The 14,984-nt window shown below is 49.9% G+C and overlaps 2 protein-coding genes across 2 annotated transcripts in view; one reads left to right on the top strand and one right to left on the bottom strand.

The window, feature by feature from the left end:
* The window catches only part of SOX10 (SRY (sex determining region Y)-box 10), a 7,944-nt gene extending 534 nt beyond the window's left edge, over positions 1-7,410 (top strand). The window contains exons 2-3 of the mRNA XM_010015805.1: positions 5,432-5,697; positions 6,094-7,410. Of these exons, the coding sequence (XP_010014107.1) occupies positions 5,432-5,697; positions 6,094-6,809 (982 nt within the window). The 3' untranslated portion in view covers positions 6,810-7,410. The remainder of the gene's footprint in view (positions 1-5,431; positions 5,698-6,093) is intronic.
* A 4,305-nt stretch (positions 7,411-11,715) lies between these two features.
* POLR2F (polymerase (RNA) II (DNA directed) polypeptide F) lies at positions 11,716-14,922 on the bottom strand (the record flags this gene model as incomplete). The annotated part of the gene is made up of 3 exons (XM_010015816.1): positions 11,716-11,887; positions 13,532-13,603; positions 14,792-14,922. Coding segments are annotated over 3 exons (294 nt in total), but the record flags the coding sequence as incomplete, so codon positions are not given.
* Between the last annotated feature and the right edge of the window lie 62 nt (positions 14,923-14,984).

Here is a 14,984-nt window from a genome sequence, read left to right as displayed (position 1 = left end):
TTTCCCTGTGAGGAGCCCCCTTGCAGGAGGCATGGTTGGTGATGGGGCAAGAGTGGTAGTTGAATGTATGAAGGTTTCCTCAGCACAGCTCAACTCCATCTTGGGTAGCAGCACTTTCCATGTGTTTACCACTAACTTCCCCTATTGTTCCTGACCAGGGCGCTCTCGTCCTGGTCCTCTCCTGCCTGGGAGGAGATCTTGTTTTCTTGGCTCACCTTCTCTATTGGGCCAAGTCATGCACTAGCAGGAGCCGGGCTAAGCCCCATCCAACTTAACTCACTGGTGGCTGCCTCAAGCCTATTTGAAATCAGGTCCCAGTGCCAGGGTCATTTGCTGCACAGTGCTACAGAGCAAGGGGGAAACCAAGTTACAGCTGAGGAGGAAGGTCAGAGGAAGGAAGCCGGGCAGCCAGAGTCCCGCACCCATCCTTCCCAGGACAGTCTCAGTTCTGGCAGGCAATGCAGGTGCAGCAAGATGGGCAAGGGGAGACCCTGCAAGAAAAGGGGGCTGAGGTTTAGCAGAAAGGAAGAGACCTGCAAAACTCCCAGCCTTAGCAGGGTCTCTTGCAACATGCTGGCTCAAACCATCTCCCTTTGCACCCAGAGAGATGCCCTTCCTTCTTGCTGGCAAACACACAGGCTCATCCTTCTGTCCCCACCAGTCTGTTGTGCTCATTTTCATCCCTGGATCTCTTATGTATTGTCCCCAGCCTGCTCCTTCTTCCTCCGCAGACCAGCAGGCTGCCCTCACTGATGGCAGCCGGCCCCTGGGTGTGCAGAGAGCCCTTGTGCCCAAGCCAAGTGTGCCAGGCTGGCCGTGCCGCTTCTTTCCCACCTGGTGGTCTCTGCCAACAACCCCACCATCCTGTTACACTTTCTACTACAAGTCCCCTGCACTGTCCCCCTCCTTGCATTGCACCAACCAGCACAAACGGGCCTTCTCATTCTTTCTCCTGCCCTGACAGCATTTCCTGGAGGAAGCCCTCAACTTTGTGTGGGCCAAGAGACATTTTTCCAAGCAGAAGCAAAACATACCCCATCCAGCAGGTGATGCCAAGGTCTTCTCCTGATTTCAAACCTCCTTGTTCAGAAGGAACCGGGGTCTAACTTCTCTGTCTGCCACATCAGCCCATTTACCCCGACCTGCCAATGTCTAGTGTAACTCCAGCAAAGGGATTTCTTTGTGAAGCTGAAGGCAGGATGTGATTGCAGATGCCTCATCTGTTGCTCTTTCCTGCTTTGTTCCCCGCTCCCTTCCCTATACCACTCTGCTGCGGGAACTCACCTTTTTTACTCCCAAAGTGTTATTTCAAGGCATTGTTCCTTTATTGCAAAATATTACCAGATTTTAGAGCAACAGCCTTGCTTCGGACATTGCATTGCCCTTGAAAACACAGCAGAGCAGTGAAACCCTCCTTAGCTATTGCATTCAGAGCACAGGGAGATACAGCTCCCAGCCCGTGGCCACATTCATGCACCCAACTGCCTCCCTGCTCCCAGGGCATGGATACCACTGCTGGCTGCATGGGACTTGGAGCAGGGGGACGGTGCCGCTGGACAATAGTCAAGATACCCTGGCGTTTCTCAGGGAGCGTGGGTCAGGAAGGATCATGCCTGGGGTTGTTGCGTGCTGCTGGGTTTGCCATGCAGCTGCTTTGCTTGCACACATCTCGTCTCCGAGTGTCCCTAGTGCAGGATGTGGCTGTCTGAGCTGTGTCAGCCCCAGTGGGGACCATACAGCAGAATAAGCTGGGTTATGGGTGCAGTGGGTGTCTGGCCTGGGTAGAACCATGTGCGTGTGTCTTTCTGTGAGGCTGGGCGGAAATATCAACCCACAGGAACTCCAGGGGAGGTGACCCAAAGGTTACCAGGATAGTAGTCCTGAGTCTTGCCTTCCAGCCATGGTACAGTTGGGTCTTCACTGAGGTTCCCACTGCCCACATCTATGCTGTCCCCTAAGGTACAGCTCCTAACCATTGGTACAGCTGTGAGCAGGCAGGTTTTGCTCTGGATGGCTTAGTCTCAAACATCTGACAAGGGTCCCTGCAAAGGGCCCTGGATGTTTGCATATCCTCACCCTTACAAGGTGGCCACCCAAACCCTACAGCCTATACTGCTAGTTGCTTTGGACAACTCACATTTCCACATGGCTGCTCTGAGCTTCCACAAGTAAAGGGCACCTTATGCAGAGGGATGAGTGCTGGTGAGCATGGAGACTGCCTGCAGACCACCATTAAGCCAAGCATGTCCACAGCGATTGGCGCTGGGTGGGGAAGGCAGAGGCTGGAAATCTTGAAAGGCAGTAGCAGATTGAATGATAACCCCAGTGCTGCTCCATTCGCTTCTCTGCAAAACGGGCTGCAATGGCCCCAGCTTTTTATTTAAGCTCTTTATTTAAGGTATTTATTTATTTATTTGCTCCAGCTCTGTGCCACCGCCATGTCCTCCATGGGCCCCAGTCCCCACTGAGCAGGGCTGCAGGACATGCCCTGATGGCCACACTACCCCCAACTGCAGTGCCGGGGGGCTTATGGCCCCATCCACCTCCACCAGTCTGTTCCAGCTTAGGGTGTGTGAAGGGTGCAGTCGTCAAACCAAACATCAGCCAAAAAGAAGGATGGTTTCTGTGCTTGATAGTCATGAAATCTCGCCTTGGCTGCTCTCCTTCCCCAGGGTGGGACAGGGCGCAGCTCTCAAATGGAGGCCGGCTGCTGAAAATGTCGGCATGACTCTCAGCCAAGATGCCAGCCAGCACCACCTCCAGGGCCGAAAACAAGGGAGGCACAGGAAGAAGGGGTGGAAGGCTCAACAGGGAGGAGCGAGGGGACCCAATGGAGGGCTATTTGCATGAGGATGTCAGCACCCAAGGAATAAGGTCACATCCACAGACTCTAGTGCCATGGACGTGCAGGAGAGCCTGCCTGGCTGCTTTTTGCTCACAGCCAGTCCTTGCCTTATATCAGCCCTGGTGCCCAGCCCTATCACCACAGACTCATCGGCAGCTGAGTCCCGGCACAGGGTCGGGTCTCTGGCTGCCAAGCCAGTCACCGTGCAATGCCAAGCGGCAGAAGGGGAGGCTACAACAAGTGGGCAGAAAGATTTTAGCCCTTCTTTCTCCTCCCGGAACAGGGCACTGGATGGTTGCCCCTCTCCCCTCAGCTCTAGGGTGAGCGTTCAGTGCCGGGGAGGGTGGTGGAGGCTCGGTTAAACCCCATGAAGGGCTTTGCTCTGTGATCCATAACTTCTCTGCTCGTGCGAGATTCCTTTGCATTATAGCCTGTGGAGTGTGGGGGGCAAAGGGGGAGGGCAGGAAGCAAGTGAAATCCAAATCCCCCCAAATCTCCTGGCCTTTGCCTGCTTGCACCAGTTTCACTTTGCTAAAGCCGATTTGAGCCCTGATCCCAGCCAGGGGGAGGAAGGAGCAGGCAGCTTTGGAAAGAAGGCAAGGGTGTGGGGAGTGGACTTGCCACTGTCCTGCTGGTGCCACTGCCCGTGGCTTACAGCCCTTTTGCTCCAAGAGGTGCCCACATAGAAAGAGACTTTTCATGCCCAACCACAGCATCTTATTAAGTTTAGCACCATCTGGGCTGGGCGTGCAGGAAGCCTTGAAGTGTCCTGGGTTGTGAGGCTGCAGATTTTGCCTGTATCCTCCGTCTCCCATGGAGATAAGGCATTCTGCAAGGATGAAGGTTTTGCCAAGGCAAAGTTGCCTTCCAGTCCACAATGCCTACAATGGTTGGCCACGATGTCCCTTTGGAGGGCAATCTGGAGCAGCACAGGCTGTGGGATTAGAGCACTCTGGGATGTGTGAGTGTAGTGTATGGTGGCAGGAGGGAAACAGGAAAGCTGGTGTTGGATTCTCAGTGGCTCAATTGCTTTAATCTGTGGGATTAAGGCAGTGGAGGAATGTGGTGTGTGGCCACGACCTGCTCAGGCTGCCTGGAGTGAATCCAGGTCAGCACCGTAATGGGCTCCAGCCCGTGCCATACACCTCTGGCTGCCAGCCGAGGGGAGGCACAAGGAGCAGGGGGAAAGAGAGTGCTTAGGAACCAACTCATTACTTGCTGGCAACCCTGTGTGCTCCTTGAGCCATGCCTCCCCTTTGTTTTCAGGCCAGTTCAGGCCTTTTTCCTCAGTGCCTACAGTTTAACAAAACTGGTCACATTTTAGTGCTAATGGTTTCAGGGGTATCAAGGTTCTGGCACAACCCCCTTGCCAGGTAGTTCTTTTGGTGGGGAGAAAGAGGCATGGACATCCCATAAAGGGAGGATTTTTTTGCCATTTGGGGAGCCCTGCCATTTCCAACGGCTGTTGGAGATGCAAATCATGGGAAGACCAGTCCCTTCTGAGAGCACCGGTTTCTGGTTGGAAGCAGGATGACCTTGAGTCACAAGAGTATTTGAGGGGAAAAATCATAAAATGAAACTGAAGTGCTTCCAGCTAAGACACTGCTAGAGGCTTGAGTAATGAGGCTGATCTCATCTTCGAGTGCTCTGAGCCATCCTGGCCGCATATTTCACCATTTCGATGGACAGTCCATTTTAACTAGAGCAGCCCATGATCTGGCAGGAATACAGAGAAGAAGCTTATGTTTCTGCAGTGCTTTTCATCCAGAGACCAAAGCTCATCTATTTCTACAAGGCTAGCAATGTACCAGCTAAATTTTTTACAACTGCTTGGCTAAGTTCAAGAAGAGCTAGTCCTTTGTGGTTCATCCTTTTGCATTACGCATGTCTAAGGTGAGCAGAAGCTCCAGGTATCGGAGAATGCACCACTTTCCCCCTTTGAAGTTTTCTTCAATTCCATTTTAGGATATTGCAAGATGCTCAAAGGTGCAGCAGGCTCCACGCAGCAACATGGGTACTGTGGAGCCAACACCAGTTGCTACCATTTGTGCTCAGCAGAGCCTCAGACTTCGAGCAGAGCCTGTGGAAGGGTGGGAGATGAAACTGGAATAAACACTGTCTGGGGAAGAGCAGGAGACGTGTGTGAGGCACAACTACAAGCAGCAAGGGTGTGCCACACTGCCTTAGTCCAAAGGATGATCCAAACTGCTCTTAATTAGCCCAAAGCCCTTGAAAACAGCTCTTCCGGCCTTATTTTACACAGCTGTGAAAGGCTGCACTTTGCTTTTGGGCAATGTAAGATTGGGTGTTGAATTTACCGAGGTGAGCAGCATCATGAAGCTGGGGCAGGGGGACCCAGTGCTGGCACCAACCAGCATCAGGGCTTAATAATTAACAAGGAGGAGGAAAACACTGAAAACACTTCCAAGCTCTCCCTGTTGGTCTGGGAAACGCCCTCAATGGGGCAACACCCTGACATCTGGATTTACACAGTGTGTCCCACAACGCTGTGTATAGGTGTGTGTGGGGTTTCTGACATACCTGCCCCTCTCCTTCCCCTCTTCTTTACCACCTTGGCCTCTGCAGGCTGCTGAACGAAAGCGACAAGCGGCCCTTTATCGAGGAGGCGGAGCGGCTGCGGATGCAGCACAAGAAGGACCATCCCGATTACAAGTACCAACCCCGCCGGCGGAAAAACGGCAAGGCCACGCAGGGCGAGGGCGAAGGCCAAGTGGAGGGGGAGGCCGGCGGGGCCGCTGCCATCCAGGCCCACTACAAGAATGCCCACCTGGATCACAGGCATCCCGGCGAAGGGTCGCCCATGTCCGATGGTCATCCGGATCACTCCTCAGGTGAGTCTCAGGTCTCTGTAATGCTGCTGACAGGATACAGCCTACTCAGAGGCTCACAACAGACAAGTCATCATGGTGAAAGCCTCAGTGATGTCGTTCACATGTTGCCCCTGACCCAACAAACTGGAGTCAGTGGCATAGGGACGTGTCTGAGTTTCATGGGCACTTACATTCCTCTGGTCAGGCAACGTATGGTTGCACTCTCCTTTTCCTTTCCACAGGAAAATATAAAAAGGTTTGATTTTGGCTGTCTGTTTCTCTCCCTCCACTCAAGTCTCCAGCCTAATGGTTGTTGGCATACTGGGAGGAGTGGAGCTGGGCTGTGTATAAAGCCAGGCAGAAAGCAGTAACTCACCTCTTCTCTTTTTCCTCCTCAAAATATTTTTCAAGTTGCAGGTCAGAGCCATGGGCCCCCCACACCTCCTACCACTCCTAAGACCGAGCTGCAGGCAGGCAAAGCCGACTCCAAGCGAGAAGGGCGTTCCCTGGGGGAAGGGGGAAAGCCACACATTGACTTCGGCAATGTGGACATCGGAGAGATCAGCCATGAAGTGATGTCCAACATGGAGACCTTTGATGTCAATGAATTCGACCAGTACCTGCCGCCCAACGGACACGCCGGCCACCCAGGCCATGTTGGGGGCTACGCGGCAGCGGCAGCTGCTGGCTATGGCCTGGGGAGCGCCCTGGCTGCAGCCAGCGGACACTCTGCCTGGATCTCCAAGCAGCATGGAGTCTCCTTGTCCACTGCCACCTCATCAGTGGTGGACTCCAAGGCCCAGGTGAAAACGGAGGGGTCTGCCCCTGGAGGTCATTATACCGACCAGCCCTCCACCTCCCAGATAGCTTACACATCCCTGAGTCTGCCCCACTACGGTTCAGCCTTCCCCTCCATCTCCAGGCCACAGTTCGACTACCCGGACCACCAGCCCTCGGGACCCTACTACAGCCATTCCACCCAAGCTTCTGGCCTCTACTCTGCCTTCTCCTATATGGGACCTTCCCAACGTCCCCTTTACACTGCCATCTCTGACCCTGCACCCTCTGTGCCACAGTCCCATAGCCCCACACACTGGGAACAGCCCGTGTACACGACTCTCTCCAGACCGTAGGGAATGGGGAACAGTGACCGAAGCAGCGACGGAAAGGCTCCGAAGAATCAGCACAGGCAGAAGAGCCTCCGAACTCCGAGGTCACTCAGTGCCATCCAGCCACCAGAACCCACTGAGTATACAGAAGTGCCTTTCTTGACCCCGGCTATCGCTGGCTCACCCGCCTAGAGGAAGGTTTTTCGTCCTTTCGCCCTGTACCAATTTCATGCACGCAGGCCACACGACTGGCTTGCAACACCTTACTGGCCTTCTAGATGAGGAGGATTCTAGACATGGAGTGACTGGTCCATGGTGGGTTTCGTTATGCGCACCCTGGACTGTACAATGGGAGAGACTGTCCTTTCCTTCCCCTTCCCAAACTGCTCCAGGAAGTTAGCAAGTGTTTCCAACAGGCCACAGTGGCCAACACTTTGTCACCTGCTGCGGGTGAAGGGTGGTTGCTCGGCCTTGGGGAACTTGTTATGTGAGGAGTAGTAGGGAGGACGGCATGGCCGGCTTCCTTGTGATCAGTGTTGTGCAGCAGTCCTGCCTAAGATTCACACATGCATGAATCTTGAACTTTGTTGGAAGACCAACCTACGCTTGCTTCCCTGCTGATTTCCACAGCTGCATCCTAGTTTTATTTCCCACCTCTTCTCTCCATCTTTCTTTCCTGCATGGAAATTTTAAGGCCTGCCTGAACAACTCATAGGACTCAGGAACCTTAGTGTTACTCATATCACAGCCTGCGTGTTCATGTATGGCGGTGCAGAAGTGGGGAAGGACCAGTGAATCACTAAGGTGCTGTGGGTGAATCCTCCCGTTTTTACAATTACTCTATATTGTTCATTTATGTCTGGCATTTCTGGCATCTCAGACTTTTCTAATCTCTTCAGTATCGCAAACAACCTCTAGACAAACTTGGTCCTTGCTCTTCCATGTCTGACTGTGCACTGCCTGAAATGAAGAGGCACCAAGAAAGCTACTATACACTTGCCAACACCCCAAGTCAATTCCAACACTCTCTTTGAACCCCCACTCCAAACTCAGGCTGATGGGCTGTGCATCCCCGCTTGTTTGTTCATCATGTCTTCCAATAACGCCCTCCTACCTACACAGAGGATGCAAAGATACTCCTGCGGCTTTAAGCAATATACATATGCATCCAATCTTGGATAAGTGTAAACAAGAGAACCATATTTAGGTGCAAAGGAATTTGTTTTCCCCTTTGAGTTTCAAACTGGAAGCCACCAGCTCTTGCAGTCAGATCAACCTCTTGTTTTCAGCCCAACACCTGTAGACAGTCTGCTTACTTTGTCACCTCCAAGACTGGTGTGGTTTGTCATGCCAGGGAGTGAACGGGCACAAAAGTTGCTGCAGGAAAAGATGACTCCTGGCAATTGACCGCAGAGACATGTTGTGAGACCTTCCAATGGATATTCCAGTCTAGGAAGACAAAATACTCTGACCAAACGTGGACTGTGATCGGTGCCGCTGTACCCCTCTGCTGATATGACTGTCAGATGCCTTTCCTGCCTCTCTTAGCTACGGATGACTTATCCTTGTGGTGTCTGAAAAGATCATGTAGAAATGTCTGCTCCTTCTACGCATGTAACCTCTTCCAGCCCTGCCCCCTTATTTATGCAAGTAGCACCTTCCTCTCCCACTTCCCTTTCCCCAGTCTCTATGCTGTCCTAGCACCATTAACTCTGCATTAAACATATGGAATAATAAACTTAAAATTTTCATTTTCATGTGTCTTGGGTTTTTTGACCTCTGTCCTGCAAGCATCTGTTTTTTTCCCAGGGAAGTGTATGGATGGGTGATACCACCACCACACAGATCCCGTGCACAGCCTTCCTCTGCCTGCCATGAAGAGGACACAGGCAGAACTCCAACTGGCTTTACCAGACTCCTTCACAGAGATGAGACTTATCTTCTGTACACACCCCAGCTCCAGTCACTTCTTCAGTGAGAAATGTAATAACACTCATTTCCGTTCTACAGCTAAGATTCAGCACACACAATTAGGAAGAGCACCATTTTGCATGTGCTTAACCCGAGAATTTCTTAATGTGATTGTTAATGCTCTCCAGAATAGCAGCATGGTGTTTCTTGTCTTGTTTCTTTCCTCATCACCAGGTGGCAGATGACACACCTTCAAAAAACCCAAACCCCCAAATGTCCCCACAAACACAAATTTGTGTAATTTGGAAGCAACCCATTAGTTTCTCTGCAGAATCTCAACACCCCAGCTTCTTGCCTTCCACAGATGAGAATGTAAACACAAATGCTCATACACAGCATATTCAAGAATATGCTTACGTGTTGAAGAAGACATCTGGGGTGTAAAGTCTGGGGAAGTTACCTGAAGATGTTTGGAAAGAAAATATACAGATCTGCTTAAGATCATCTCTCAAGGCCAATGGTAGCGAGGTAGGATGCCAGTTAACATAGAAACTCTACAACAACCACAAACTGATTGCAAAGGGTTTCAATGATGATGGATGTGATCTATCCAGTGAGTTTGTGCTCGCTGAAGGCTTTATGAATGAGTAGAGTAAGCAGGATGTCCAGGAACTGTGGAACACGTTCAGAGCTTTTTAAAACTCACAGCATTATTTGGATGAAGTCCTGCATAGGGCCAAGAACATCATCAGCAGAATAGCTCAATGGATCTAACAATGGCAATGCCAGCTAAAGAATTTCATGCAAAATAGGACTGTGGCCATTCACTGGAGAGGAGGAGAAATCTTTACCCACAAATTATAGGCTGTGGGAAGAGTCCAGAAGGGAAATACTGTACCTCTGAGCAGGTCAGGAGCATGTGTGGGGAAGAAGGGAAGCCATGGTGGAGTTAAGAGGTGGGAGAGCTGGTCACAGGGGTGGGAGAGCGAAGGGACATGGTATGAATGAACAGAAGAGCAGGAAAAGAAAGTTCTTAACCCCACACGAGTAGCCTTCTCCAGCTCCTCAAAAAGCAAATGAAGAAAGCACGTGGGCTCTGCCTCAACCATTCTCTAATGGAAGGGGATGCCTCCTCTCATCTAGGAGGGTCCTCACAACTGGGACAGGATGAGTTTGCCACTGGTAACAGAGGGGTTAACCACTCCTTTTGCAGCATAGAAGGAGCTGGCCCAGCATCCTTCCCTATCCCTTTAATCGTATCTGATACAGATGCAAGGCTGGGGAGGGGAGGCGAGGCGGGAGGGAACAAAGAAGTCATTTAAAAAAAAAGAAAAAAAGGACAAGAAAACGACCCCCGCGCTTCATGGCAGACGCCAAAACGATTGCACAAAGGCACCATTTCAGGGCTGAAATTTCACCGCACCAACGTGATTAAAGGATTCCACGGAGGGTGGGGGGAGAAGGCTGAAGGCCATAGCGCTGCAAATTAACCTTTTCTTGGTAAGGATGGCCTGGACCAGGAAGCATTTGTGTTCCTCCCAGTCGACCCCCTTCCCACACCTGCAAGCGTCTCCACATTCCCTTTGACCTGGGACCCATTCAGGTCTGGCATTTCTGCCTCCAAAACCAGCCCCTCCTGTGCACGCCAAAAGAGGAAGGATGGACTGGTGCTTTTACAGGGAGCAGTAAAAGAATGACATTCATGGTTGGTTATATGAGCTGAGTTCCCAGGCAGGTGGATGTAAACTCCCTTTGGGACATGGACGTTCATGTGCAGGCACTGACCACACACACAGTATGGAGAATGCACACCCTACATAGAAGCACAAGCTTTAACACAAACTAGTTAGAAACATTCTTCCTGAAACAGCATAAAGAGAATAATTAATGTAAAGCAAAAACCATAGGTGAGGTGCACCTTCCCCCTTCTCCTTAAAAAACAAAACAGAAATTCCAAGAGCACTTTTTAATACAATAACTGAGAAAGACTCGGCCCAAGAGCTCAGATCTTCCTCACGGCAGAGTGAGAACCTTGGAGCACACAGATGAAGAAATGAAAACTAGGTAGTGGCTGGCTGGAAGCCCTTGCAGATTGTAATGCATCCACCCAGCTCTTGACTTGAGCATGTAACCTCTCTGCACATCAGATGCAAGAGTGCAGGCACCTGAAGGGAACAAATGACTCTTCTTCCATCACACTACAGATTAAAGGAACTCCAGGATTTAACTACAGTTGTGTCACCGTAACAGCCACTAAAGTATGCACAACTGAGATGGCTGGCGAGCACCCACACACCTAGGACCATCAGTTCCACCGCATGTCAGAAAAGGGCTGTATGAGGGGCAAGCTCAGCAACAACCTACAACTGCTGAGCTGGTGGGTCTGCGAGTGGCGACCGTGCTTCCGGCTGGGGCAGTGCCATTGAAAGGGGATCCCCACTTCTGATAAGCAGCAGGAGCAGGGAAACAATAGGTGATTTGATGAGAGCTGCTCTACGATACTCCTGAGAAGCCCCACAGCCAGCCCCGGCCAGAGAGGAAATTGGGGGTTTCCACAGCAACCTGCTGAGGGCACAAAGGCCCAACTGTGTAGAGGGAAGCAATGGAGGTATCTCAGCACTCATGTTTTAAGAAGGGACAGGGGTGGAGGGCTGGAGTCTTTCTGAAGCCAAAGTACTTGCAAGAGCATTTTTGTATAGCAGGAGTTTAACTGGCTGTTGGTCCTATAACCAGGGAGGAGCAGTGCTGGAGGAAGAGGAAATAGTTACTGCAGTCTGGAGCCTAGCTAACAGGTAGGCTCAAGACTGCACCTTGGCAGGTGAAAAAACAGCTGCAAGAAAAGCATGGCACTTGGCTTCCTAATCTTATTAACATAGCCCATGACACAGAAAAAAAAGAATGATTACCAAACTGGTAGGGAGAAGAAAGAAAGTCTTCTCTTGGGCATGTAAGACTGAGATGAAAGAGAAGGTGCGAGGAAAAAAAAAAACCAAACACATTTAACTTAAAATGGGGGGGGTATGATTTATTTACATAGATATAAACAAAAATAGAAGCATCTCTGGAAAAGGAAAGAACCAAAACAATAGCTGGAGCCTGCTCAGTCTGTGATAATTAACTCATCCACACCCCAGTCTTCATAGCTCCCATCTGGTAGGTAACGACGGATGATTATGGGGATCTTGCGGGCTCTGAAGGGAGGACAGATGTGAACAGAAATGCCAGAGCCTTCACTGTACCACTTGAGCAGGCAAGGGGAACTGAGGTGCTTGGTGGCTTCAGTAAACTCATCAGGTTTAACTGAGAGATCTGTGTAGCACCAGTGATTTGGCGTTATATAATAGAGAGAAGTCCCAACAACTTTCTCTCTTTTGTAAGCCCAAAGTACTGAGCACTCTTAGACTCAAAACAACCAAAGACCTACAGAAGGTCAGCCCTCTGTTGCTACTGCAGGAGTTAAGCCCTGTGATCTGAACTCATTATGAGGCAGCACCAAGCACCTAACATAGATATAAAGGGGAAAAAAAATAAATCATAAAGGGACTTGAACAAATCCACTTTTTGTTTGATGGAAGATTTTTCCCCACAAGATACTACAAAAGTGGCAGAATTGTGAGAACCTTCCCAACAAACTGGTATTCACAGAGTATTTTGCACCCCGAGAGCATCGGTTATATTTTAAGAAGGATACATGAACTAGGGACTATTAAGGTACCAAAAGCTGGTACAGCTGAGGTGGAGCACAGCATCTGCTAACAGTGCTTCCAATCAGAAAGCAAGAAAAAGCTAAATAGAATTAAACTTAATGGAAGTAGACTTAAGTCAGCAGAAAGTAATCAGACAGTCTGGAATCTAAGCAGCACATCAGATTTCAACCATATCAGACTTGAAAAGTAATACAATTTCTTTAATGATCACAGTCAGGGCCGTTGTTATTCCAGCAGCCCACTCATACCGACAATTACAGTGGAATTTTGCCACTATACTTTGTCACACCCTGACTTACTTCTAGAGCTCACACTCAGACAGTGACCAGAAACAACTCAGACTGAGCTTAAAGATCAGGAAAGTGACCTGAAGAGCTTTTGGCAATGATAAAGAGAGCTGTAGTAGATATAAAATCTGCAAGAGCAACTGCAATGCACTGAGAAACTGAGGGAGCAGAGGGACAGTTCAGTTAAAGAACAGGGACTTGATCACTAACAGAGTCCAGTTGCTCTTCTTGAAGGATCCTTGTACGTAATCTAGGTCACTGACCATGCAGGACAACTGCAGGCCACCTGGGAGCTATGCTGTGGAAAGGTGGGCCTATAAATGGTGAGCCAAAAGCTGCCTCTGCTACAGTCAGAAGGGATTTATTTATCCTTCTGTAAGCAGGGGATGTGTCTCCCCACAATAAGCCAAATGTACAAGGGTGAGGAAAAAGAACATTAAGTGGGTCTCCACACCATCAGCCTGACCCGTATTTCATTTTTTGCCAGCACTTCATTTGAACACAGGTCTGTTCAGATGGCTGCTTCAAATCAGTTCCATTCAGGGAATTAAACTGATTCCAGAAAGATGAGGACCTTGGGTTCTCATCACAGAGATAAAGAACACTTGGATTCCAAAGTAAAAGAGGTGAGAGCACTCATATCATCACTACTTTGCACAAGCAACTAGGATGGGAGACAGCAGCTGTAGAGAAGTCCCAAGGTGAAAAAGGGGAAGGCAACTGTAGTGCTCTGTTCCTGGAATCAATGCTGTCTTGAAATAAGCTGCTAAACGCTGGAATGACAAGAGGACCACTGGCTTTATGGGAATCAATACACCCACCGCCAAAGTCTGGGACTTACTTGAGTTCTTTCATGGCAATCAGCAAGGGGTCTGTCTCTCCTTCCAATTCCACCATCACAGGGGCACACATCCTGGGACACAACGTCAACAATCATCAACACACAGAGAAGGAAGAGGGACAGCTAAGGCTTTGTGGGGGGGGAAACGAGGAGCTGGATTTATGACGCACTCTACTTCTAGGAAGCAAAACTCAAGCATTTTGCAGAGGGTGGTAACAGCAGAGCAAACATGGGTGCCCCTACCTGCCCATGGACAGCAGCAGCAAAGAAAGTTCACGTTATGTGTGGGTAAGGCCACTGGGGGCTGCTGCTGGCCAAGGCTCAGCACTCCAGGAATATATAGGTGAAGCAGAACCAGGGGCCAGTGTTTTGGATTAAAGACCTGGCACAGGCTCATCTCATCTCACCCGTTTTTCTGGCCTTCCACCAGTTGAAAGAATGTGCACAGAATACCTTTACAGAGTGCACAATGTGCAAAGAATAGCTTAGCAAAGGAAAGATCTGACCACCACCTACGAGCTTCTAAACAATGTAGAGGAAAAGCATCATTCTGAGTGTGGATATAACCAAGATGAAACTCAGAGATGTGCTTTCAGACAAACCCTGCTGCTAATAACCTTGCTCATAAGTTGGTTTTTCAAAAAACACAATACTTTTTGATATGTATTATTAAAATAAGTCTAGGCAGGTAAACGGATGAAGTTGAGAGCAGCCAGTCTTAGCAGCACTTAGATTAGGATTTAAATGTTACCTATTATAAATGAGACCTTACTAATTCAAATACTTAGAAAAACTTACAGCTTGCCACAATGCAACTGCACTCAGAACAGATTTCAGGTTGCTTATTTCATTCCCAAGTCCTATGGCTGTGTGGTATCAACTGAGATGTTCTGCTGCATCCCTCCCTCCAACTTTTGCAAATCAGTTCTGAGCTTTCCAGCCCACACTAGCTCCCTCAGGAAAGACATAAACCAGGATCTGCTTGTCACATTCCCTACTCATTTTGCCTGTGACCAAGGAAAGTTCATCGCAGCCGGTGAATAGCCCCCATCTCTAGGCACAAGTACCACACTCTCAGCCAAGGAGAGGTACAGAGCCTTCAAGTGCAACCAGGAGCTCCAGTGGTGATCAAGATGGTGATCTGCAAGCTCATGTAAGGGACCACGTGAACCTTGGAAGTTTTTAAGGAAAGAGGAAGTTTTTAAGGAAAGAGGATGCTCAGGATGTGGTGATGCTCAGGATACAAAGGGAAATACTCACGCTATCTGGAGGGCGCGTGTGCCCAGCACTCTGGCTCTCTCATACTTGGTCATGTAGGGGGTAGTGATCCTCTTCTGGTTTGCCTGCTGCCGTTCTCCCGACGGCAGGATCTCCACGTTCTCCTGCCCCTCCTGGGAGAAGCACACCAGCGCTGCAGCTCAGCTGCGCCCATCACCGCGGCCCCACGGCACCG

The sequence above is a fragment of the Nestor notabilis genome, unplaced genomic scaffold, assembly GCF_000696875.1.
Source record: "Nestor notabilis isolate BGI_N333 unplaced genomic scaffold, ASM69687v1 scaffold13630, whole genome shotgun sequence".
NCBI classification, from domain to species: Eukaryota; Metazoa; Chordata; class Aves; order Psittaciformes; family Psittacidae; genus Nestor; species Nestor notabilis.
This window is presented reverse-complemented; position numbering and strand designations above follow the sequence as displayed.